Source organism: Ailuropoda melanoleuca, chromosome 13, assembly GCF_002007445.2.
Source record: "Ailuropoda melanoleuca isolate Jingjing chromosome 13, ASM200744v2, whole genome shotgun sequence".
NCBI lineage: Eukaryota > Metazoa > Chordata > Mammalia > Carnivora > Ursidae > Ailuropoda > Ailuropoda melanoleuca.
In genome coordinates this window covers 34,598,455-34,624,665 of record NC_048230.1, presented here as the reverse complement: position 1 = coordinate 34,624,665, position 26,211 = coordinate 34,598,455, and the positions used below count along the sequence as shown (strand labels likewise).

At 38.6% G+C, this 26,211-nt stretch overlaps 1 protein-coding gene across 10 annotated transcripts in view; it reads left to right on the top strand.

Annotated features, from left to right (window-relative positions):
• ABCA9 (ATP binding cassette subfamily A member 9) overlaps positions 1 to 26,211 on the top strand; it is a 72,379-nt gene that overhangs the window by 8,709 nt on the left and 37,459 nt on the right. For 2 of the 10 annotated variants that reach the window (XR_004619795.1, XM_019806366.2), the window contains exons 1-11: positions 2,604 to 3,532; positions 8,833 to 8,934; positions 11,011 to 11,218; positions 13,074 to 13,238; positions 13,803 to 13,906; positions 14,497 to 14,723; positions 23,345 to 23,486; positions 23,741 to 23,926; positions 24,781 to 24,928; positions 25,333 to 25,501; positions 26,110 to 26,171. Coding sequence is in view for 9 of the 10 variants with exons in the window: in XM_019806366.2 (XP_019661925.1) it covers positions 8,839 to 8,934; positions 11,011 to 11,218; positions 13,074 to 13,238; positions 13,803 to 13,906; positions 14,497 to 14,723; positions 23,345 to 23,486; positions 23,741 to 23,926; positions 24,781 to 24,928; positions 25,333 to 25,501; positions 26,110 to 26,171 (1,507 nt within the window). In the remaining variant the exon portion in view is untranslated. Of the gene's footprint in view, positions 1 to 2,603; positions 3,533 to 8,832; positions 8,935 to 11,010; positions 11,219 to 13,073; positions 13,239 to 13,802; positions 13,907 to 14,496; positions 14,724 to 23,344; positions 23,487 to 23,740; positions 23,927 to 24,780; positions 24,929 to 25,332; positions 25,509 to 26,109; positions 26,172 to 26,211 lie in introns of those variants that run through there. The other 8 variants (XM_019806364.2, XM_002925632.4, XM_019806367.2 and 5 more) reach the window with 7 other exon arrangements.

The following is a 26,211-nucleotide window of genomic DNA, read 5'->3' as shown; positions in this document are numbered from 1 at the left end:
ACCATATTGCATAGTATCATATCCTCTGTATCTTATGGGTGAGGGAACTGAGGCTCCTGGGTGAGTCACTTGCCCAGCATTGCATCACTTGTAAGGAGTAAAGCTTGGGCTTCAAGGCCAAATATCCTGGCGGACTTGTCCCATAGAGGGTGGCATATGGACATGGAAATAACAGGTCATGGGGGAAAGATAGAGACTTAGGCTGATTTTTCCCCCCTGCCAGAGTAAGGCAGGTTCAAGTATGTTTGTCACATGTAAGGGTGATCACTAGTAGAATGAAAGACTAGAAAGTTTTCACCCATGGGCTTTCCACAGGAGAGGAGAAAAGGACAAGGGGAACCTAAGAAGAGGAACAGAGAAAAAAACATGATCAGTATAGAAATGGAGAAATAGGGAAACCACAGTAAAGCTTAGTTTGGAGACTGTAGAATGAGATGACTGGACAAAATGACTTGGTTATTCCAGGGACTTGGATCTCTCACAGAAAGTAGATTTACAGACTAGGTGAAAAGAAAAATAAAGTTATACTGCTTCAAGAGACATCCTGTAGGCAGATGACAGAGGTAGGTAAAAATATATCTGAGAAATGCAAATGCAAGTAAAAATCAAGGGCAGGGGGCGCCTGGGTGGCTCAGTCATTAAGCGTCTGCCTTTGGCTCAGGGAGTGACCCCAGAGTCCTGGGATGGAGCCCTGCATCGGGCTCCCTGCTCCACTGGGAGCCTGCTTCTTCCTCTCCCACTCCCCCTGCTTGTGTTCCGTCTCTCACTGGCTGTCTCTCTCTCTCCGTCAAATACATAAATAAAAATCTTAAAAAAAAAAAAAAAAACAAGGGCAGGAATATATCATACAAAGGATGTTTCAATGCAGAAAGAAAGAGAAAGAGAGAGAGCGAGAGAGCACAAAACAGGACCAAGTAGAATATGTTTCTTATACTTAAAAAAAAACAAGAGAAATTTTTGGATAGTATTTGCCAAAGCCCAATTGCAGCCACACAGCTGGGTCTGAGGAAGGACAAAAAGCAAGAACAGCAAAGTTCCTGGGAAACACGCAGATGTTTTCAGTCTGTCTCTCTCTCCCTCCCTCCCCCCTCTCAAGCTGCTGGGTGGCTCCACTCTTCCTCCTTTGCAAACTAGGTTTTTTTTCTGCTTTCACACACAGCGTTGAGGCTGCACATAAATCCATGGAGCTAAGAACTCTGTACAAGCAGCAGGGAAAGAATTCAAAGGACTGTTTCACACCGTATGAAATCTACAAGGCTTCTGGCCCTGGATAATATTGTTGCAAAATGTATGAAGCAAAAAGTGAGGCAGATTATGAAAATGTATGTACCTAAAGTGAGAATCACTGAGGGAACAGAGACACACACAAATGAGACATCATAGCATTTGTTATTTAAGCTACAAATTGGAGAAGGTCTGAGTATTTTACCCGGGATCTGCTACTCACCAGCTGTGTGAATTTGGGCAAGTCATTTAAACTCTCTGGGCTTCGTTTTTCTCATCTGTAAAATGGGGGTGATTATAATAGCGCCTACCTGATAAGATTATCATGTGGATTAAACGTGTTAATATTTAAGCGTGCCCTGCACGTCGTAAGTGCCATATGTGGTTGCTTAGTAATGATCTTCTGCATAAAATCAATGCTATTCTGTTTTTAAAATCCCAAGAGGATGATTTTTTTAATCGGCAAGCGGGTTCTAAAGCTTATTTAGACGAGTGAGGACATATGGCTTCATCGAGGACATGTTGAAAAGATTAGTGAGAGTGCCTTTGCTCTGTTATAGTGGTACAGAGATTACAGCGTGGCACATGAGGAAGAAGCCAACATTTTGAAGGAAAAGAATGGTGTCTGAAGGGTAGTGGGAGGGACAGGCTTCTAGTTATGGAATGAATAAGTCATGCGGATGAAAGGCACAGCCTAGGGAATACAGTCAGTGGTATTATAATAGGGTTGTATGGATAGATTGTAGCTATGTTTATGGTGAGCACAGCATAACACATAGACTTGTCGAATCACTATGTTGTCCACCTGAAACTAATGCAACATTGTGTGTCAACTCCGCTTCAATGAAAAAAAAAAAAAAGAAAAAGAGAATAGAGTCCAGGAGCCCACGAGCTCCAGAGGCATAAGCTTCATCCTTGATACAAAATTCTTCTAGGAAAAAAGTTACTGAAAAGCATTTCCTCAATTATATTCTCTGTTTACAAAATGCGGGCGATGTTATTAAATGTGATAATTTTGTATCTTCTACAGAAGACGACAGACATGCAGAAACACTCAGAAGTTTTGGTTTTTGTTTTGTTTTTTAAGTTTGACAGGTTCAAGCATTCATGAGTTCGATCTGCTTCTGTTTTGCTTGCTGAGCAATTTCCGAACTCACAGTTAGCAAAAGAGCACACGCTATTGAATAAACGTGGAGGGATGGGAAGTGGGTGAAGAAGATTTCATGTAATTACCGTAGACAGTGGGACACAGATGAGTCCATTCGATTTAAGAATTGCACACACAGCACATTGTTCCTCCTTCAGTTGTGTATTCAGAAAGCAATCACAGCGCAGAGGCACGGAGCAGACTTAGGGCGAGCAGAAAGAGAGTGGCCCTTTTTCACTTTTCTTTTTCAGCCAAAAAACAAACTCTATGCATTACAAGCAGTTTTGGAATTGCCTTGTCTTCAGCTTAAATGAAATGCTCAAAGAAGATAGAATGGCAACTCTCACCTGTTAAAAATGTGTCTTGAAAAATATGGAAAACTGGACCTACTCAAAGCCAGCAATTGGTTATAGAGAAAGTGGTTTGTTTGCTGGGATTTGTTATGGAAAGAACAAGCCGGTATATATCTTGGGAATGCAAGTGCTTTTACGTGATATTGCTGAAAAGATGCCTGCTTTGCACTCCAGGAGAGATGCTGTGGTTGCCTTGCATGCAATGCAACTGAAATGCAGATACAAATTCAGAGTTCATGGTTTTTACCCTGAAAAAATTGCGTGGCTTCATTGCCATATTTCTATACCTAGGTTTTAAGAACTAAAGTGGAGTGTTTTGAGTTACTTTCTGACCTGATTTTATATTGATAGCTATCTTTTTTTTAATCTTTTCTTTTTCTACCTCTCTCTGCCCTGCTTTTCTCTGAACTGTCTGTACCGGGGGCCCACTCTCCCATTAGGGCCTTGTATGAAAAAGCTAATTGAGAAAGACTAGATTCTCTTTGGTTTGATGGCTCCTAATGTTTTGATATGTCCAGCCAGCCATCTGCAACTACAAACTCCCTGCTGAGTTGCTGGCTGGGAGACAAAGAAATGGAAAACAGCAAAGAAGTCACCATGTGATGTGAGCCCCAGAGTTTTTGGCAGCCTGGCTGAATTAAGACCATAATCCTTTTCGGAAATCATTCTAAAACGGAACTATTCACAATAAACATGAAATTAAAAGCATGATGTAGTAGTGACTCAAAAGGAATGTGAATTCTTCTCCAGGACATGCAGAGACCTGTGGATGAACTGTTTCTAGATTCTTGCTCCAGCTTTCCTGAGAGTAAGTTAATCTCTAAAATTGTGATTTGCATATGAAACTATAACTTATGATTTCAAATAGGGAATGCCAAACATTTGGATGGGAACTGGTAAATGTAAATTATTAGTTGTTTTGATTTTCCAAGTCATCAAGTATTTTATATTGTATGGCTAAAAAACCAGTTGGAGAACTAAGTGGGGTTTTGTTTTGTTTGTTTTGTTTTCATTTTCTCCCCATGACTAAAGCATATTTGGACAAATAGCATATATTATCTAAAAGGGTACTGAGTGCACTGAAAGGAATATAACTTTATGTTGCCTCTTTGCAAGTATGTTGGGCTGTTTCCCAAGTGATTAGAATTACTTATTCTTTTTTGTTTATTTTCACAATTACAGTCAGAAGATTTGCAAGCACTGGAGGTGGGGGGGGGTGGGAGAGGGACACAGGATTTTCTGAGTTTTCAATTGTTTTAACTGGCTTGAGAATATTTTCATGAAGAAAACTTAGGGCAGTATTTTTATTGACTGTTTATCATACTACAGCTATAGGAACCTTGATCTAATTTGTTGTGCAATGTGTTTATTTTCTGAATACGAGGAATTCTATGTGGTGGAGTGACTGGCTTTTTATAGCCACGTTATTATTTCTAGATCACACGACTTCTTATTCAGAGCAATTTAAGCTAGTTAGATGTTTTGTGCTCCTTTGGTGAATAGTAATTTCCCCCCTGATACTTAACATCAGGATGTGTAGTGGGGAAAAAAAAAAATCAGTCTTAACAGACAGAAGTAAATAACCACAATCGTGACAGATCATGTTACTTTTCTGTAGTCATCAATAATACTTTCTACCGCACACATTCCTCCACAGAAAGAAAAGAGAGTAGGCACGTAGGCAACATATTTAACCCCCTCAGATACCACGGTTTACCAGGGCACTGATTTCTTAATCGGTAATGTCGCGGTTTCGTTTGAGTTGGGGTCTCCAGGCCGTCACAGCCTGCAACGGTGACACTATCGCCAGGAGCTCATCCTCATAGCTTCTGAATCCCTTTGTTCATTTCCGGACAATTTCTGTTCCACAAGTGGGCACCTATAAAGGCAACTCTTTATGTCCTAAAGCCCTCGTCCTTGTCTTAATCTCAGTCTTCACGCCCTCAGGTTCCTTTTGTGCAACTTGTGTTATTTTCTGTTGCGTCTGTAACAGATGACCGTGAACTTCACGGCTGAAAACAAAACAGATTTATCATCTTACAGTTTGGGAGGTGAGAAGTGTGACGTGAGTCTCACTGGATGAAATTCAAGGTCCTGGTAGGGCTGCATTCTTTTCTGGAGGATGAGAGGGAGAATTCCGTTTTCTTGTCTTCTCCGGCGTCCAGAGGCTGCCCGCATTCCTCAGTTCATGCCCGCCTTCCTCCATCTTCAAAGCCAGCAATGGGTTGAGTCCTTTTAACAGCACCTCATGCTGATTGCCCTTTTTACTTCTCTTTTCCACTTTTTCGGACCCTTGTGATTACATTGGGTCCCCCTAGATAATCCAGTATTATCTCCCTGACTTAGAGTCCATTGATTAGAAACCTTACTCCCATCTGTTCCCTTAATTCTCCTTTGTCATGAAATGTAATATATTCACAACTTCCATGATTAGAACGGGACCATTCTTCTGCCTGCTTTATTCCTCTTCAATTATTCCTTGCCTTTCAGGCTGAAATGGCAGGTGTACAATATTCCCTGTAAAACACAATGATTAGGTTTTAGCTCTGCCTTGAGTAAGTGATCTTCCCATTTGAGCTGACTCCTGGATTCCAGTAGGGACCAGCGTATTCATGGCTTTGCTCTTGCCCCATGGATAAGATCAGCATTAGCCCATGAATCTAGTAGCGAGAAACAACCTTATTAGTAATATGATGGAAGAGACAATAGCAATTCTATGGTTTCCATCCCTCTTCAATACGGCATCAGAGGGAGACACAACGACCCCCAAAACCCAGGTCATGTTGACCAACTGACTTGTGCTCTAAGCTTTGTGCCAAAACTCAAGCCATTATTCTTGGAATATTTCCTGGACCAATTCCCCTCCTACAATGTTGGGTTCTGTTAACTAAGATTACACCTTATGTTTTCTTTATTGACTATGATAAATCATGGGCATTTATGTTTTACAAATCTCAGGGTAATTTTGTTTTTCTTCCTGATGGGAAAATAATGAGATAGACTTCTTGCAATTCAATTATGGAGCTTATTCTGGGAGATACACTAGTAATTCTTGGACTGCACTAAGACGACCATGCAAATAATTACATCATGCTACCACTACCAGACTGAGCGTTATATCTGGAATCTGCTGCCTTCACTAGAGTTGAAAGAGACCATTTAATGGCTGTTAGACAGCTATGTCCTGAATGGTTGTTGTTATATATGTTCTCTATACATAATGTCCTCTGCAAAAAATTCTATAAGGAGTTGCTGATGACTGGGCCTACTTATTGGAAACTGACAGTCTGGCTGACTGGTAGACCTGTGTTCAAGCCTAAAGGCTAGTGCTCTCTCCCTGTGAGCCTAAGCCCTTACATGGATTACCCCCAGGGCCAAGGTTGAGCCCATAAATTGGAGGCAAAGGATGACCTTCCACTGACAACTGCAGAGCAACATGGGTGCCTGCAAATCATCAGGCCTAAATCGTCTCCAATAATATACTGTTAGAACGAGTTCCAGTTCAAGAAACTCCAAATACAAATTTATCTGATGCATGTGTTTGTTGTTTGCTCACCCTCTCTCCCTATTTCTACCTCCCACCTATCCACTCATATGCATGCAGGAGTAACAGACATCATTGATCTGAAAATTATTTTAGGTGCTCTTTTCTACTGGCAATAAAATGGGGCCTGCAACTTTGCAAGAATCAAATTTGTCTGTAATGACACGACACATACCTCTTTACCCAACAGACCCTACCACAAGAACTATATTTTTCTGCTCAGACTTTTCCAACAAATAGCATCTTCACACCACTGGGTCCAACTCTGGCAGGGTCTCAGAATTGGACAGCATGAGAAAGCACAGAACTTCAAGAGGTTCTCTCTATTTTTCAGGACCTTTTTCACCTCTTTCACTTCTTTTGAGTGAAAATCCAACATGGCTATAGGGTGAAGACAAAATTGGTTAGGCTGTTTTTATCCTTGGCATTTTCAACTCTTTTCAGTTCTACTTTTTGCATCCCACCCATACATCACCTAAGGGTTGACTTTTTTTCCCTCCTCATCTTTGCAAATATTCTTTCCAGTGGATGCACCTTATTTCTCTGCCCACACCCAAATGAGGTGCTTATCTATGGAAGCCGCAAGGGTGGCTCTCTTTGCACCCCTCATGGGCTTGTCTTTCTTGAGAATTCAGTTCATTAAGGTCTTGCATCTATGGTTTTTTTGTTCGTGTTATGGGAAATATGGTTTTAATTGTGTTTGTGTTGTGTTGTTTCTTACCATTGGTGTAAAGATGTTCCACATTCTTCTATATCTCAGCTGGGGACTTGAACAAAATGATATTGTATTCATGCAGATTCTCATCACCTCCCTGACATTCCATGAGGTGGAACCAGACGCCAAGCTTCTGCCATGGCCTTTAGCCCTACCGGTCGTTTCAAGCGAGAGAATATTGTGTGGATTTCAGGGATTTCTTCATAATTTTAGATTCAATTAATTTTCTCAATCTTCAATTAATACGCACACTGTGCTCAGGAAAGTCGAAAAACTTTTTTGTGTGTATTCCTTAGTTGGAGGCAAAATTTAGTAATTTGGCTGACATTTCATGGGGGAGTATCTGTGGTTTGGGGTTAAATCCTATTCTAATTTTATTGCAAATAGATACTTCTTCAGTGTTCTTTGTATTTGTCCCTTTGGGTAGCTTTTTCAAAGGAAAATGGGCAAATCACTTTTTCACTTCCACTTTGAAGATATCAGGCTGATTTTTGTTCCATTATAAAGTGTTTACTCACTCCTTCCAGGACGACCCCACCTCTACCCTGGCAACTTGATTGTAATTTTCCCCACTATCCTTTAATTTTAAAACTATCATTATTTTTTGTCATTGTATTTGGTACTTGGGGACCCTTTCTGGGAAATATACATGTCTTCCCATTTCCTTGAAAGATTAATTTCCATTGGCCTTTTTACAATGTATTTTCTCCAATATATTTTTCTCCCAACTATTTTTTTTCTTTTTCCTGGGTCTCTCTTTACCAAATACTTAACTTTTGATCCTATGTTTTTCTTTCTACTTCATGTACTTTTCTCTCTCTCATCATTTTTAAATGAGTTTTAATTTTCTTTGAAAATCTGGCAAGATTATGAAATTTTTCTGTTTCATAGATTTTATGTTCTTTACTGACTTCAAGGGGGTTTTTAAATATGTAATTTGCTTTTCATTTCTTCTTCCATTCTTGTATTCTATTATAGTCGTTAAATGGAAGATTTAAAAACTTTTCTTCTGTTTATTATAATAAAGTTTTCTTTTGAAAGATCATATATTTTCTCTGCCTCTTGAGAGTAATTAATCTTTCCTTACGTTCCAGCGTTTGGGGGCTCCTGATAATGACTGCACAGGCCAAAGCCCGTGGCTAAGTAGTCTGAGTGAATCCCTCCTCGAGCTCCTCACCCCCTGTCTGGATGTTGGTAACATTTCTAATTGTGCACTAAGTGCAGAATTGATCCACACAATCCTTAGACAAATTTCGATAACAGCATTAACACAGTGGTTAAAGTGAGGTCTCCAGAACTTGGTCATCCAGGTTAAAGCACTGGTTCTGCCACTATTAGCTGTATTTGGCTGACAAGTCACCTAGACTCTGTGTGCCTCCTATCCCTCATCTTTTATTTTTTATTTTTTTTAAAGATTTTATTTTTATTTATTTGACAGATATAGAGACAGCCAGCGAGAGAGGGAACACAAGCAGGGGGAGTGGGAGAGGAAGAAACAGGCTCATAGCGGAGGAGCCTGATGTGGGGCTCGATCCCATAACTCTGGGATCATGCCCTGAGCCGAAGGCAGACGCTTAACCACTGTGCCACCCAGACGCCCCGTATCCCTCATCTTTTAAATGGGGAGAATAATAGGATCTATCCCAAAGGTTTATTGTGAGGATTAAACTAATTGATTTGTAAGTTAACTTGAACTTCCCTCCGTATATTTTTAGGCTTCTGGCTCCCTTTCCTAAACACGCAATTGGAAACAGCTGTTACGATGTTTCTTTTTGGTTTGATTGCACAATGTTTCCTATTTCAGACCTTCACGTTTACTTCCTTTACTTCTTTATTTTAAAATAAACAGGTCAGAATGAGCAAGAGGCACATAAATGTGGGTCAGCAAACATGGGCTCTCCTCTGCAAGAACTTTCTGAAGAAATGGAGGATGAAGAGAGAGACCTTCTTGGTATGGTTCAGAGTCTACATGTTCTCATTTTAAAAGAGGAGAAATGTGTTTTTTGGGACACTGCACACAGCTTGTCTTCATTATTTAATGTTTCATATATATGTTCTATTTTTAACTAACAGCTTGGAAAATTTTTCCAATTCTAGACTTTGCTATTATTTCAAATGAGAGTCCTAATAATAATAATATAATACATTATATATAATATATCATATTATATAATACATTTTTAAAGAACGCCTTTAGTCAGACATAAATAATAATATATTTATTATATTATATATCATATTATAATATATGATATATAATATAATAAAATAAATATAAAATAATATAATATAAGAAATATATTATTATTTTATGTCTGACTAGAGGCGTTCTTTACATAATTGATATTCAGAAGCTCCCTGAAAAATAAAACCATGTCTTTGTATTGCAGAGATAATAATTCTTAACATCTGAAGTCATTTGAAACTCATGAAGGAACAGGTACAACAGTTCAGGGTCAAAGTCAAAGAAAGAAGCAAATTTCATCCAGATTTAATCTAGAATTAAAAAAAAAAATCTCCAAAAGACAACTTGTAGCATTTCTACACAATTATACTAAGGATATAGACGATGTCAATTTGAGAGAAGTAACGGGTATATAAACAAACAGAAAAAGAAAATGGCATTTTGAACTTTTGCTTCTATTAAGCCAGTACTGAACTTTCTTCCGATAAGAATGATCAGATGTATTTTGTGTAGAAAATTAAGCAAATTGAGAAAAAACATTTAAAAAGTTACTTTTAACTTAAAAAATCACTTATAAAATACCCATTGTTCCAGAGTTAATGTGTTAGCATTTGATCTTATGAACATTGTGTGTGTGTGTGCATGTGTGTGCGTGTGTGTGCGTGTATGTGCGTGTGTATGCGCGTGCATGTGCGTGCGTGCGTGTGTGTGCGTGTGCGTGCATGTGTGTGCGTGTGTGTGTTCTTTCAACAAATACATATTGAATGCTTGGATTGACAGTAAATAAAGTGTACAAAAATCCCTGCATGGAGTAAAGATTACATAAGTATAAATAGAAAAGCTGGCTTCTACCATATATAGATGTGTTACTTCCAACCTTTTAAATTTTTTAGTTTTTTAAAGATTTTATTTATTTATTTGACAGAGATAGAGACAGCCAGCGAGAGAGGGAACGCAAGCAGGGGGAGTGGGAGAGGGAGAAGCAGGCTCACAGCGGAGGAGCCTGATGTGGGGCTCGATCCCAGAACGCCGGGATCACGCCCTGAGCTGAAGGCAGACGCCTAACGACTGAGCCACCCAGGCGCCCCTAAATGTTTTTAATATAAGCATCACATCTGTCCATTGATCTATCTTGATATAGAGCAACATACATACTAAAATAAGATCCAATGGCAAATAAGGTATTTTAAAGCCCCTGTATTTAGAATCAAAAGTATGTAATAGGGTCTCTTCTTCTTTTTTTTATTACCATAGGTTGGTCACCATACAGTACATCATTAGTTTTTGTTGTAGTGTTCCATGATTCATTGTTTGATGAAATAGGGTCTCTTCTTAACACCAGACTTCAAATGCATTCTGTCGCATTTCCAATTTCGGAATGTTGTCACAATGACAAAGATTTTTTTAAAAATTCTTTTTATAAGCAGTATTTTAGGAGCAGCAGATAAAAATAGGACCTCGCTCCTGTTGATGAGAGCTGGAAACCAATTTCATGACACCTAACATTTCTCCATCATTGATACTCCGGTGTCAGCGTGACTGTAAACCCCTGGGTCATTCCTGAAGCAGCCTAGCCTCTAACACTCACAGTAAAGTATGATAAACTTAGACTCTCAGGTATAACTGGAATCAGTGCCACAACTCTCTCTTGATGGGTGATGCCTGTATTTCAAAATATGCTGATCAAGGGACAAATGAAGGTGGAAACACTTGGAAACCGGGAGATAGGAAAAAATGGTCCGAGCTACATAACAAAACTATATGTTTGAAGTTGTTCATGGATGATTTATCTGTGGGTGAGCAACTGCTGATTTGCTTCTTTTTTCTCTCATTGCTGTGTAGGAATGGTTTTTCTCATTTCTTCTAGTATTGTTTGCATACCGACTTTCCTCCAATTTGCATCAAGTTAATGACTTTCCTCAATTGCCTGCAATGAATCTGGGACGTGTGGATAATTTTAATGATTCTAATTATGTGATTGCATTTGCACCTGAATCCAAAACAACCCAGGAGATCATGAACAAAGCGGCTTCAGCCCCATTCATGAAAGGTATGTTCTCCGGCAGTTCTTGGTGTTTTCCCGATTTGCAAAACACACAAATTTATTTGGGGATTTCCTATTATCCTCATTATAGTCCGCATCAAAGTGAGACAGTCCAGTATCATTCAAATATATATTAGTGAGAAGATTCTGGAAATATTGGACAGTGTTGACAGCATGGTTTTTAAATCTCTTCAAATACATAAAAAATTGAGAGAGAAATTAGACAGCAGCACCAAGAAATCATGGGCAGTAGTTACCAACAAAACGGGATGGTAAGGTGTTTCCCCAAATCCCACAATATAAGTGGGTGGGGAAGAAGCACCAGCAGCTGCCAAGCCTGCATGGCGTCTCTCCCTGGGATGTTAGGAGAGCGAAGGAGAGCAGTGGGGTATCTGATGGGCCTGAGAAGAACCCCTGGAGAGGAAGCCAGTACCCATTGGAAAGCAGAGTAAGCCAATCTGCAAACAACCCAAACCATTTTCAGCTACTGTACTGGTAGGGTAGTGTTAGACTGTTACTCCAAAACTGTGACATATGGGAAGTGGGATATACCAAACGAGTAATTATGGAATAGTCTCTTACTTTCACCCCTGTGTCTTGAAAACCCAGGAGTCTCAGTCCTGGAGGAAAGGAGATGCAGGGTCTGGGACAGGAAATTTACAGGGTAAAGAAAAATTTCATAATGTATTAAAAGAAAACAATTGCTTTTGGAGAATGGTACAAAATCAGTTCTTCTTGGGGCGCCTGGGTGGCGCAGTCGTTAAGCATCTGCCTTTGGCTCAGGGCGTGATCCCGGTGTTCTGGGATCGAGGCCCACATCAGGCTCCTCCACTGGGAGCCTGCTTCTTCCTCTCCTACTCCCCCTGCTTGTGTTCCCTCTCTCGCTGGCTGTCTCTCTGTCAAGTAAATAAATAAAATCTTTTAAAAAAAATCAGTTCTTCTTATGAAAATTCATATATAAAGGGAAGATACCCAGCATTTATCCTATATGAACTGTACTAGTGGATAATCAAACAGAGGATGGAGAGTACTGTTTTATAAATGGTTTCTACCAGGAAAGAAAAAACAAATGATGGCAATATAATATCACCATTTTGAAACTCCCATTGAATTAATGGATCTAGGCTCTGAGCGTCCATGGCTGCTAATAGTATCTCCAAACAACAGATCATCAGAAATCCTGACACTCTGATGAAAGAAAACACCACCACCTATAGTCGTGCCAAAGGGATTTGACCAGAGTCTGATGAAGCCTCTGGAGGCAGCTGCCAGATTGCAGGAGACTCAGAGGGTTAGGAGTGTGACAATTGCACTAGAAGCATGTGTCCATCAGAATCCAGGCTGCAGGGAATTAGCGGTTTAAGTGGCCTGGGTTTGGTCAGTAACAGTCATTAATTCACATGATATCTTGTGGATATCTTGAAAAACCGTTCTCCAAATTTAACAATTTTATGTTGTCTTCGGAGGTTTGGCCACATTGACACCATGGTCACATGAAAATACGTATTATAATTATAGGATATATTTCCACTTTGGATAGGTCTGTGTATTGCTAGGGGTATTGCTGGTATAATAGTGGTATTGCTATTATTCCAAATTCAATGCTTTAAATCATCAGTTTAAAAGTTTATTTGGAAGGGCATGATCTATTTGTAATAAAAGTGATTGCCACATAACTCTGATTTTTATCTACTATTTTAGACACTCCCCCATTGTATGAGTCTCTTATTTAGGACCAGCCCTGTCTTTAGTCAATAAAGAGCTTTAACATAAATTATTTTAATATAATTGAATATGGCCTGCTGTCATTGGATCACATAGAAATCTTACTTATTAGCTACTTCTTTCTTTCACATGCCAGGAAGAAAAATCATGGGGTGGCCAGATGAGAAAAGTATGGACTATTTGGATTTAAACTACTCTATAGATGCAGTGAAAGTCATCTTTAATGATACCTTCTCATATCATTTGAAGTTTTTCTGGGGAGGGAGAATCCCCAAGATGAAGGAACATAGAGACCATTCAGGTAACTTTCCTACTAGAAGGTGTTTTTTCTGCTATTATATCATTAGCCACCAGAGGGCACATGTGATCGCTGAAGTCGACACAAACATATGCTGGGAGTGCTCTTAATTTCTGAACATAAATGAGATTCATTCTTATTTAAATAAAGCCTGTGTTCTTAAACATGTTGTTTTATTAAGAAATTACATTTGCTATTATTCCTGTGCTATTCCTAAATATAACCTGAAGGAAAAGTTCTTGCTTATTGATTCCCAAATGTTTGAAAATATGTAGTGCTTTCTTGGCAAAAGCAACAGAAGAACAAAGCTCAGATAACCATTCTTGGCTAAGTCAGAGAAAGATGCGATTGAATGAAAATTATTGATTATGGTCTTAACAACAATCATCAAGCAATTCTGGTGTATTCTTCTTGGGTGCACTCTTCAAACCTTACCAGAGAAGTTTTACCATACACTGTATTATTGGGGACTTGTAGTGCATTTGGAAACATTAGAAGCTTTGATTTTACCTATAACCAAGATCGTCTCATCCCATCATAAATGGTTGTGCTCTTCTTTTATGAAAGCTCATTGTCAAGTGATGGATGAAAAAATCACATGTGAAGGTTCAGTGTTCTGGGAGAAAGGCTTTGTGGCTTTTCAAGCTGCCATTAATGCTGCTATCATAGAAGTGAGTATTAGTCAAAAAAACTAATTGCATTGTAAATTACATTTTGATGCATTTCGATATCATGGATTGCCCTACCTTAGCATTTAATTAATTGAGTCACTTAATTTATTTGGCACAATACACTGAGCAACTGCTCTCTGTAAGTCATTACACTAAGCACTGAGGATCAAGAAATAAGGAGAACACAGGTACTTTTCTCCAGGGATCCTGGATAGTGAGGGGACAGAAATATGGATATGAAGTCACAATACGAGTTCAGGTCCTATCATGGAATTACGCATGCCGTGCAAGGCAAACACTGAAGGAGAAGATACTCGGATGAGAAGTATCAGAGAAGATGACTAACTGAAGCAACATTTCAGTTGTGCCTTCAAGCATGAGTAAAATTATGTCCAGTGAAGATGGTAACTAGGAATGTTCTAAGGAGTCAGGACAGAACTTGGAGTGTTCCAGGAACTGCAAGGGGCCAGATCATGATGAACATAAATATTTAAATGTGGAAAGCACATAATTTCTTATAACTAAGAGAAAATACACAAGGTTACAATTGGCATGATGATAACAACGTGTTCACTGATACCTTCCCTTAGATCACAACAAATCACTCAGTGATGGAAGAGCTGATGTCAATTACTGGTATAAATATGAAGATATTACCTTTTGTTGCCCAAGCTGGAGTTGCGACTGACTTCTTCATATTCTTCTGCATTATTTCTTTTTCTGCTTTCATTTACTATGTATCAGTCAATGTTACACAAGAAAGACAATACATTAAGTCATTGATGATGATGATGGGCCTTCGAGAGTCAGCATTCTGGTAAGTTACATGGCCACAATCTATCACGCAACATAGGTAAACACAGCAAGCTAGCTGGTTGGACTCCCTAAGCCTATGAAGTATCATATTTAAACTTGATTCTTTCCTAAAGCAGTGCATTATAAATGAATGGAAAAGATTCAAGTAAGCCTGGTAAATGAAACTTTTCATACTTCTTTCAATTAAAGAAAGCCTGATCTCATAGATGTCTGCTGCTACCCAAGTCACTAAGAAATAAAAATGATGACTCTCGGTCCCTAGTTGCTAGACACGAGTGCATCCAAATATGTAAGAACTTAAGGTTTCTAATGTTCGATTTAATATACATTTCAGACATTTTGTGAGATTGGCTGGTTGATACAGCCCTCTCATTGAATGAATCATCACTCTGATGACACTGATGGAAAAAAATCCTGTTATACTCTTTCAGCACAGACCTTCCTTAGTGGAAGACTAACAGTGGTGAGAACACAGCCCTGGGAGGCAGGAAGCGATGGGTCTTCTCCATCTGAGCACTACCACTCCAAACAAGCTACTTAATTTCTTAAAACTCAGTCTCCTTTTCTGTAAAACATTGGTAATGGCATCTATCTCTCATTGGCCATGGAGATTAAAGAAGGGAATGTATTTAAAGTGCTTTGCATTGAGCTTAACAAAAATTAAACACTCAATATTAGATGACAGTTGATAGAAATTTGGGAAGGGTCAGAGTCTGAGAGGACAATAGATGTAAGTTAAGAAACCAAGGAGTGAGGGGCGCCTGGGTGGCACAGCGGTTAAGCGTCTGCCTTTGGCTCAGGGTGTGATCCCGGCATTGTGGGATCGAGCCCACATCAGGCTCCTCTGCTGGGAGCCTGCTTCTTCCTCTCCCACTCCCCCTGCTTGTGTTCCCTCTTCTCACTGGCTGTCTCTATCTCTGTCAAATAAATAAATAAAATCTTAAAAAAAAAAAAAAAGAAAGAAAGAAACTAAGGAGTGAGGGATGCGGGTGGCTCAGTTGGTTAAGCATCTGCCTTCAGCTCAGGTCATGATCCCAGGGTCCTGGGATCGAGCCCCTCATCAGGTTCCCTGCTCAGCCAGGAGCCTGCTTCTCCCTCTCCTGCTCCCCTTGCTTGTGCTCTCGCTCTGTGTCAAATAAATAAATAAAATCTTAAAAAATAAACAAACAACAACAACAAAAAGAAACCAAGAAGTGATTCCCAACTAGCAACAAAAAAAATTTAATGAGTTTAGCCAAGGGATGTATTTGAGATATAGAATAGTAAAAGCATGAGTTCTGGACTGAAAAAGCCATGGTTTGAATTTGGTTTCTCTTTTTTTATTTCAAGATTTTATTTATTTATTTGACAGAGAAAGAGACAGCCAGTGAGAGAAGGAGAGGAAGAAGCAGGCTCCCAGCAGAGGACCCTCATGTGGGGCTCGATCCCATAACGCCCGGGATCACTCCCTGAGCCAAACGCAGACGCTTAATGACTGAGCCATCCAGGTGCCCCTGAATTTGGTTTCTTGACACACTGAAGTTATTGTCAATGGTAAATGAGATTTGTAGAATGTATAGAATAGCTCTGGACATACGCCATGTAGTTTTTAAAAGAATGTTAGGGGAGTCCAAGATGGTGGAGGAGTAGGAGAACTTAGTTTCATCTAGTCCTGGGAATTCAGCTAGATAGCTCTCCAACCATTCTGAGCACCTATGAGCTCAACTGGAGATCTAAGAAAAGAATTGATGCAAAACTACAAATAGAAAAGTGACCACTTTCTACAAGACAGAATGACAAAATGGAAAAACTCACCTTGAAAAAGAGAACAAGAGGAAGTACTGACTGCCAGAAACCTAATCAGTATGGCTATAAGTAAGATGTCAGAACTAGAATTCAGAATAACGATTGTAAAGATACTAGCTGGGCTATAAAAAAAAAATAGAAGACACTAGAAAATCCCTTTCTGAAGAAATAAAAGAACTAAAATATAATCAAGTCAAAATCAAAAAGGCTATTAATGAGATGCAATAAAAAATGGAGGCTCTAACTCCTAGGATAAATGAGGCAGAAGAGAGAATTAGTGATAAAGAAGACAAAATGATGGAGAATAAAGAAGCTGAGAAAAAGAGAGATAAACAACTACTGGATCTCGAGGGGGAGAATTCAAGATATAAATGATACCATAAAGCAAAACAATATTAGAATAATGGGGAGGGGCAGAAGGTATATTGGAGCAAATTAAAGCAGAGAACTTCCCTAATCTGGGGAAGGAAACAGGCATTCAAGTCCAGGAGGCACAGAGAAGCCCCCTCAACAATCAGTTGAACTAGGTTAACACCCCAACATATAATAGTGAAACTTGCAAATCTCAGAGACAAAGAGAAAATCCTGAAAACAGCTCAGGACAAGAGGTCCTTAACCTACAAGGACCTACAAGTAACATTAGACTGGCAGAAGACCTATCCACAGAGACCTGGCAAGCCAGAAAGGAATGGCATCATATATTCAGAGTGCTAAATGGGAAAAATATGCAACCAAGAATACTTTATCCAGCTAGACTGCCATTTAAAATAGAAGAGATGGGGCGCCTGGGTGGCACAGTGGTTAAGTGTCTGCCTTCGGCTCAGGGCGTGATCCCGGCATTATGGGATCGAGCCCCACATCAGGCTCCTCTGCTATGAGTCTGCTTCTTCCTCTCCCACTCCCCCTGCCTGTGTTCCCTCTCTCACTGGCTGTCTCTATCTCTGTCAAATAAATAAATAAAATCTTTAAAAAAATAAAATAAAATAAAATAAAATAAAATAGATAAAAAGCTTCCAGGACAAACAGAAAGTAAAAGAATTTGTGAACACTAAATCAGCCCTGCAAGAAATATTAAAATGGATCCTTTAGGAGAAAATAGAGCCCAAAAGTAACATAGACCAGAAAGGAACAGAGACAATCTACAGAAACAGTGACTTTACAGGTACTATAATGGCACTAAATTCATATCTTTCAATAATTACTCTGAATATAAATGGGCTAAATGCCCCAATCAAAAGACACAGGTTATCAGATTGGATAAAAAAAAAACAAGACCCATCGATATGCTATTTGCAAGAGACTCATTTTAGATGCAAATACACCTCCAGATTGAGAGTAAGGGGATGGAAGACCATTTATCATGCTAATGGACATCAAAAGAAAGCTGAGGTGGAATCCTCGTGTCAGACAAATTAAATTTTAAACCAAAGACTGTAATAAGAGATGAGGAAGGACATTATATTAAAATTAAAGGGTCTATCCAACAAGAAGATCTAACAATTGTAAATATTTATGCTCCTGACATGGGAGCAGCCAATTATATAAGCCAATTAATAACAGAATTAAAGAAATGCATTGATAATAATACAAAAATAGTAGGGGACTTTAACACCCTTCTCACTGCAATGGACAGATCATCTAAGCAGAAAATCAACAAGGAAACAAGGGTTTTGAATGACACGCTGGACCAGATGGACTTCACTGATATATTCAGAGCATTCCCTCCTAAAGTAAGAGAATTCATATTCTTCTCAAGAGCACATGGAACGTCCTCCCAAATAGACCACATCCTGGGTCACAAATCAGGTCTCAACTGGTACCAAAGGTTAGGATCATTCCCTGCATATTTTCAGACCACAATGCTTTGAAACTGGAACGCAATCACAAGAGGAAATTTGGAAAGAACTAAAGAGCATCCTACTAAAGAATGAATAGGTCAACCAGGAAATTAAAGAATTTTAAAAAATTCATGAAAACAAATGAAAATGAAAACACAACTGTTCAAAACTTTTGGGATGCAGCAAAGGCAGTCATAAGAGGGAAGTATATAACAATACAAGGCTTTCTCAAGAAACAAGAAATGTCTCAAATACACAACCTAACCTTACATCTAGAGGAGCTGGAGAAAGAACAGCAAATAAAGTTTAAACACAGCAGAAGATAATTAATAAAGATTAGGGCAGAATTGGGTGCCACCTGGGTGGCTCTGTCAGTTAAGCATCTGCCTTTGACTTGACTCATGATCCCAGGGTCCTGGAATCCAGCACCACATCTGGCTCCCTGCTTAGCAGAGAGTCTGTTTCTCCCTTTATCTTTCCCTCTACCTCTCCCCTGCCCATGCTCTCTCTCTCTCTCTCTCTCAAATAAATAAAAATGAGAATCTTAAAAAAAGATTAGAGCAGAAATCAATGAAATAGAAATCAAAAGAACAGTAGAACAGATCAACAAAACTAGGAGCTTGTTCTTTGAAAGAATTAATAAGATTGATAAACCCCTGGCCAGACTTATCAAAAAGAAAAAAAGACCCAAATAAATAAAATCATGAAAGAAAGAGGAAACATCAAAACCAACCCTGAAGAAATACAATTATAAAAACAAACTAGGCAATCTGGAAGAAATAGGTGCATTCCTAGAGATGTATAACCTACCAAAACGGAAAGAGGAAGAAATAGAAAACCTGAATAGATCCATAACCACCAAGGAAATTGAAGCAGTGATCAAAAAATTTCCCAACAATAAAGAGTCCAGGGCCAGATGGCTTCTCAGCAGAATTCTACCAAACCTTTAAAGAAGAATTAATGCCTATTCTTCTGAAGCTGTTTCAAAAAATTGAAATGCAAAGAAAACTTCCAAACTCTTTCTATGAGGCCAACATTACCCTGATCCTAAAACCAGACAAAGACCCCACCAAAAAGGAGAATTACAGACCAATATCCCTGATGAACATGGATGCGAAAATTCTCACCAAGATACTAGCCAATAGGATCCAACAGTACATTAGAAGGATTATTCATCATGATCACATGGGATTTATTCCTGGGCTGCAAGCGTGGTTCAATATCTGCAAATCAATCAATGTGATACACTTTATTAATAAAAAAGGACAAGAACCATATAACCTTCTCAACAGATGCAGAAAAATCATTTGACAAAGTACAGCATCCTTTCTTGATTAAAACTCTTCACAGTGTAGGGATAAAGGGAACATATCTTAATATCATAAAAGCCATATATGAAAAGCCCACAGTGAATATCACTCTCAATGGAGAAAAACTGAGAGCTTTTCTCCTAAGAAGGAACATGGCAGGGATGTCCACTATCACCACTGTTGTTCAACATAGTACTAGAAGTCCTAACCTCAGCAACCAGACAACAAGAGAAAATAAAAGGCATCCAAATCGGCAAAAAAGAAGTCAAACTCTCTTCACAGATGACATGATACCCTATGTGGAAAACCCAAAAGACTCCACCCCAAAATTGCTAGAACTCATACAGGAATTCAGCAAAGTGGCAGGATATAAAATCAATGCACAGAAATTAGTTGCATTTCTATACACTAACAATGAGACAGAAAAAAAGAGAAATTAAGGAGTTGATCCCATTTACAATTGCACCCAAAATCATAAGATACTTAGGAATAAATCTAATAAAAGAGGCAAAGGATCTGTACTCAGAAAACTATAGAACATTCATAAAAGAAAGGAAGACACAAAGAAATGGAAAAATGTTCCATGCTCATGAATTGGAAGAACAAATACTGTTAAAATGTCTATGCTCCCTAGAGCAATCTATACATTCAGTGCAATCCCTATCAAAATACCATCAATTTTTTTTCACAGAACTGGAAGAAATAATCCTAAAATTTGTGTTGAACCAGAAAAGACCCCACATAGCCAAAGGAATGTTGAAAAGGAAAACCAAGGCTGGTGGCATCACAATCCCAGACTTCAAGCTCTATTACAAAGCTGTAATCATTAAAACACTATGGTACTGGCACAAAAACAGACACATAGATTAATGGAACAGAATAGAGAGCCCAGAAATGGACCTTCTACTCTATGGTCTAATGATCTTCAACAAAGCAGGAAAGAATATCCAATGGAAAAAAGACAGTCTCTTCAACAAATAGTGTTGGGAAAATTGGACAGCCACATGCAGAAGAATGAAACTAGATCATTTTCTTACACCACACACAAAAATAGACTCAAAATGGGTGAAAGACCTAAATGCAAGACAGGAATCCATCAAAATCCTAGAGGAGAAAACAGGCAGCGAACTCTATGATCTTGACTACAGCAACTTCTTGCTAGACACATCTCCAAAGGTAAGGGAAACAAAGGCAAAAATGAACTATTGGGACTTCATCAACATAAAAGACTTTTGCACAGCAAAGGAAACAGTCGACAAAACAAAAAGTCAACCAAAAGAATGGCAGAAGATATTTGTAAATGTCTTATCAGATAAAGGGCTAACATCCAAAATCTATAAAGAGCTTATCAAACTCAACACCCAAAGAACAGGTAATCCAATCAAGAAATGGGCAGAAGACATGAACAGACATTTCTCCCAAGAAGAAATACAAATGGCCAACAGACACATGAATAAATGCTCAATATCACTCAGCATCAGAGAAGTACAAATCAAAACCACAATGAGCTACCACCTCACACCAGTCAAAATGGCTAAAATTAACAAGTCAGGAAACAACAGATGCTGGTGAGGTTACAGAGAAAGGGGAACCCTCCTACACTGTTGGTGGGAATACAAGCTGGTGTAGCCACTCTGGAAAACAGTATAGAAGGTTCCACAAAAAGTTGAAAATAGAACTACCCTATGACCCACCAATTGCACTACTGGGTATTTACCCTAAGGATACAAATGTAGTGATCCGAAGGGGCACCTGCACCCCGATATTTATAGCAACAATGTCCACAGTAGCCAAACTATGGAAAGAGCCCAGATGTCCATCAACAGATGAATGGATAAGGAATATGTGGTGTATATACAATGGAATACTACTCAGCCAACAAAAAAACTGAAATCTTGCCATTTGCAATGACGTGGATAGAACTAGAAAGTATTTTGCTAAGTGAAATAAGTCAAACAGAGAAAGACAATTATCATACGATCTCACTCATATGTGGAATTTAAGAAACAAAACAGGATCATAGGGGAAGAGAGGAAAAAATAAAACAAGATGGAAATCAGAGAGGGAGACAAACCATAAAAGACTCTTAATCATAGGACACAAACTGAGAGCTGCTGCAGGGAAGGGGGGTGGAGGGATGGGGTAAGTGGGTAATGGACATTAAGGAAGGCACATGATGTAATGAGCAAGGGGTGTTATATAAGACTGATGAATAACTGACCTCTACCTCTCAAACTAATAATACATTATATTTTAATAAATTGAATTTAAAAATAAAAAGTTTTGGGGCGCCTGGGTGGCACAGCGGTTGAGCGTCTGCCTTCGGCTCAGGGCGTGATCCCGGCGTTATGGGATCGAGCCCCACATCAGGCTCCTTGCTATGGGCCTGCTTCTTCCTCTCCCACTCCCCCTGTGTGTTCCCTCTCTCGCTGGCTGTCTCTATCTCTGTCGAATAAATAAATAAAATCTTTAAAAAAAAAATAATAAAATAAAAAATAAAAAGTTTTAAAAAATTAAAAATAAATTAAAAATAAAAGGCACTGTTCAGTTGAGTATGAAGACCCCACATTTTTAATGCTGCCAATTTAAACCAATTTATTTTTTTTCCTCCAGAAATGTTCAATTAACTGAGTGCAAAAGTGAGAAAGTGGTCTAGAATGGGAGTTTTTTCTGGTGTCTCTTTGTATTAAAATTCTGGAGCTCAATACTGAAGAAAATTTTGCTCACTATATTTTTTTTAATAGAAATCTACAGAGAATCAAAGAAAAGTAAACAATATGATGAAGAGAGAAACCAAATAAATCCAATGAGGGAAGGTTAAAAAAATCAGGATTTTTCCCCCATAAGAAAAAGCTGTGACATTCTATTGATACCACATATGAATGAAATTAAGAAGTTTATAGGACTTGGAGAGATGAACAATTTCAGATGAACAGACGTGATTGAGCAAAGGGCATCATTATAACTAGGCAAGACTTCCCAAAACATGATGGCATTTTATACTTTGAAGGACTTGTTATAAACCAGTTGTCACATTAAACACATAACATACATTTTGTTTATCTTATTTTTCAATAGACATTAAGGAAATTTAAAGAGATTCAGTAACTACCTCTCAGATCATATAGTGACAATGTAGCACATAGTTTATATGAAATTCAAATGTCAGTGTCTACAAATAAATTGTTATTGGAGCAGAGCCCAGTCATTTGCACGCTGTCCGTGACTGCAAAGGCAGACTTCAGTAGTTGCAAGAGACCGTATGGTCCGAAAAGCCTAAAAGATTTACTATCTGGCTCATCAGAGAAAAAGTTTGCTGATCCCTGCTTCGTCATCTGTTTTTTGTCCATAGTGTTTATACTTTACTGAAAAGAAGTCCAGAATGGACACGTAGGTCGTAGATGTCTTCCCAGAAAACCTTTCCCAATTACCCTCATTATATGACTCAGTCTATTTCTTTTCTTATTTTGCAATTAGTTGCCTACTTGATCTCTGTACTTGTTATTGCTTACCTTCTCCAGTAGCATACGAACTTTGGGGACAGAGACGTTTTCTAATCTAATCTCTTAGCTGATTATATTCTCTTTACTCTTGATAGAGGGTAAGCTTCCCAAATCATTTTCAGAGTAAATGCATAAATCAAGTGATAAAGTACCAGCCCTTGAACTGATGCTTCGTTTCTGTGCTAGGCTTTCCTGGGGTTTGATGTATGCTGGCTTCATCTTTATTGTGGCTACTTTGATGGCTCTTATTGTAAAATCCGCCCAAGTTGTCGTCCTAACTGGCTTCGTGGTGGTCTTCACCCTCTTTCTCCTCTATGGCCTGTCTTTGGTGAGTTGGTGAATTTAATATCTCTCTCTCTCTTTCTGTCTATCTCAGAGAAACCTACCAGTCATTTCTCACCGATTCTGGTCACGCCTCTTCTGTTCCTGTTTGCAGTGTATGGGTATTTGCATGAGACAGTATTTGGGGGTGGGGGCGGAGGAATGGATGTTGTATATTTTTGTATTAGGAAATTATTTTTATTATACTACTGATGATTCTCAGAGAATTATATACTACCTGAAGTTTTTCTCTCCTCGCAGATAACTTTAGCTTTCCTGATGAGCGTGTTGATAAAGAAACCCTTCCTTACTGGGTTAGTTGTCTTTCTCCTTACTGTCTTTTGGGGGAGTCTGGGATTCACTGCATTGTACAGACATCTTCCTGCATTTTTGGAATGGACCTTATGTCTTCTTAGCCCTTTTGCTTTTACTGCTGGAATGGCCCAGGTAAGAGTTAATATAATTATTTCATTTTTTACAGAACATTTAAAAAATCCTCTCTCAGGAATTCATGCTCTATGTTCTAAGCATCAAAATTCCCATCCACTTTTGTAAAGATACACATCTAAGGTATTGGGGAGGTTTTTATTTTTCTCTCTCAGAGTAACTGGCTTTATTTTAAGTCACTAAATATATGTTGATACTCTATTACTGATGCTTTCAATGGGTTGTCCCAATGAACATTCTACTAATTTAGTGCACAGGAAACATGACCCTTGATATTATTGCAAGTATTTGAAAACCAGGAATTCAAAAGAAATAAATTTTTATTTTTAATTAGCCAGTTGTACATGAAACTGAACCTCTTAGAAAGTTTAATTCTAAGTGTGACATCCTAACCATAAAATGCTACATAAAAGGTTACATTATATGTAATGTGATTGTATCTCACTATAATAAGAAATTATTCTTTTGTCTTCTGTTCAACCACTGAAGTACTTTTAGCCTTTCATGTTTTGACTTTCACATAGTGTCCCCTTCCTAGAATGTCCCCTTTGCCCCCATCCTACGCCTGATGAAATCCTCAGGAATCCCATCCTTTGAGTTTTTACTTCCCAGAGGGTTTGCCTACTTCTGCCCATGGTCTCTAAGCCCTTAGTACCTACCTCGGCTAATTTCCCAAAACGCTTTGTAGTTAGATGGATTCACTGCTACGTCTTCCAATAGATTAGAGCTCTGTGAAGACAGGAGCCATGTTTTATTTATCTGTTCAATCCCAGTGTTCAGCAGAAATAAGACAATAAAAAGTCTTAATATTCTATTTATCCTTTTAAAATTCAATGTATGTATCTTTTATCCAGCTTATACATTTGGACTTTGATGTGAATTCTAACATCCATTTGGATCCTTCAGACAACCCATACCTAATAATAGCTACTCTTTTCATGTTGGTTTTTGATGCTCTTCTGTATTTGGCTTTGACATTATATTTTGACAACATTTTCCGCAGTAAGTAGGAACCTAATGGTGATTCAATGCAGTTTCATTCAGTGCATTTCTTTAAAATAACAGTCTACAACGTATTGAATATAAATTATCAAGCATTTTTTTCAAAATTTCTAAAATGAGCCCAACAGTATTCTGTGCTCTGTTTATAGAATTGCTTTCTAAGATCTCATTCTACCACAATACTTTAAATTGTTTCTTGTTAAAAAGAGACACTTGCAAGAGATTAAGGATCATTATACTATTAATGCTTGTATTAGCGCTAGATGAAGAAAGCTAGTGCTTGGTACTGGATCTTAAGGGTGTCTAAATGCTTCCCAAAGCAGTTGTCTGGAGAAGCTGTGCTGTGGTCAGTAATCCTTAAAATGGCGACTGATGCAATGTTCCATTGTCCCCTGTCTGTGTAGCTGAATATGGACATCGACGTTCTCCTTGGTTTTTCATGAAATCCTCTTTTTGGTTTCAACACCAAAGAGCTGATCATGTGGCCCTTGAGAATGAAACAGATTCAGATTCTTCACCCAATGACTCTTTTGAACCTGTGTCTCCAGAATTCCATGGGAAAGAAGCCATCAGGTAATAAGTAAGTTACATGAAGTTGCAAATGGAGAACAGATAAGGGACCAGAGGTCTATCAGGCAAAACACAGACGTGACAAAGATTTCTTGGGTGCCTCTTTGTGCCCACCTACATCCAAGCTGTTCCACTCATGAAAGACCACAATTATTGTTAAAAGCACTTTGTTTTCCCACATTGTCAGCATTTATATTTACGAATATCTTCTTGCAGAACAACAAACATCAAGGAATAAATAATCTTCATATTCTCATTTTCTTTTTTTCCGTCTTCTTGGTGCTCTTCTCTCTGTCTGTGCCTTCTCTCTTTATGACAGATGCTGTCATTGTGTCCCTTGTCATTCTTCACCTTTTCTCTGTGATTTACTCTGTCTCTCTCCTCTTTGCTTCCTGATGAAGAAGAGGAGAAGGAAGAGGCAGGTGATGCAGAAAAGGGGAGACAGGCATCCAGAGAGATGGGAAGAAAACCTAAATCAGGGTACTCATGCTGTGCATATCTTCGCTCTAAGAGCATGGATGTGCTTTATTCAATGCTGATTGCTTTGATGATTTCTCAATTCTCTGTCTACTTCCACAACGTCCTTAAAACATTTTCCTCTCTTTTTTCAGGATAAGAAATCTAAAGAAAGAATACAGAAAAGGAAATCATGAAAAAGTGGAAGCCTTGAAAGGTAAAGAACTAACATCATTATTTAACAAGGCTGTTCAATT